The sequence below is a fragment of the Nestor notabilis genome, unplaced genomic scaffold (genome assembly GCF_000696875.1).
Source record: "Nestor notabilis isolate BGI_N333 unplaced genomic scaffold, ASM69687v1 scaffold23559, whole genome shotgun sequence".
Lineage (NCBI taxonomy): Eukaryota > Metazoa > Chordata > Aves > Psittaciformes > Psittacidae > Nestor > Nestor notabilis.
In genome coordinates, this window is record NW_009945403.1 from 1044 (window position 1) to 1642 (window position 599).

Below are 599 nucleotides of genomic sequence, written 5' to 3' on the forward strand. Positions count from 1 at the left end.
GGACGGGGAGGGAGGGGTACATCCCCGCACTGATGCTGTGCCTCTGCCGTCACAGGTCTCACTGCAGTACAGCAGCGATGGGAAGTGGTACCACACATGCGGCGGGACCCTGATTGAAACCAACTGGGTGCTGACGGCTGCCCACTGCATCAGGTGGGTGCTGGGGTGTAAGAGAGGGGCCCACGTAGGGGGGACAAGATATTTGTGGAGACTGACACCCCCGTTTCTCCCCCGGAAGCTCTACTCTGACGTACCGCGTGGTGCTGGGCAAGCAGGTCCTGTCAGATGAAGAAGAGGAGGGCTCGGTGACTGTGGGTGTGAAGAAGTTAATTGTGCATGAGAAATGGAACTCCTACCTCATCATGTAAGGGATGGGATGGGTCAGGGGTGGATGGGGGGGTATTATGGCCGGGTTCTCCTTCCCTATGGACCAGCTCTTTGTGTCCCCATGGCTTGGCTCTCCCTATAGCAATGACATCGCCCTGATCAAGCTGGCAGAGGATGTGCAGGAGAGTGAGACCATCCAGGTCGCCCTCCTGCCGCCCGACGGGCAGATCCTGGAGAACGACTACCCCTGCTATGTGACCGGCTGGGGGCGG

At 59.4% G+C, this 599-nt stretch overlaps 1 protein-coding gene across 1 annotated transcript; it reads left to right on the forward strand.

Moving 5' to 3' along the window:
* Positions 1 to 55: 55 nt before the first annotated feature.
* Positions 56 to 595, forward strand: LOC104412221 (chymotrypsin-C-like; the record flags this gene model as incomplete). Its single annotated transcript, XM_010022865.1, has 3 exons — positions 56 to 153; positions 239 to 364; positions 470 to 595. Coding segments are annotated over 3 exons (350 nt in total), but the record flags the coding sequence as incomplete, so codon positions are not given.
* Positions 596 to 599: the final 4 nt, after the last annotated feature.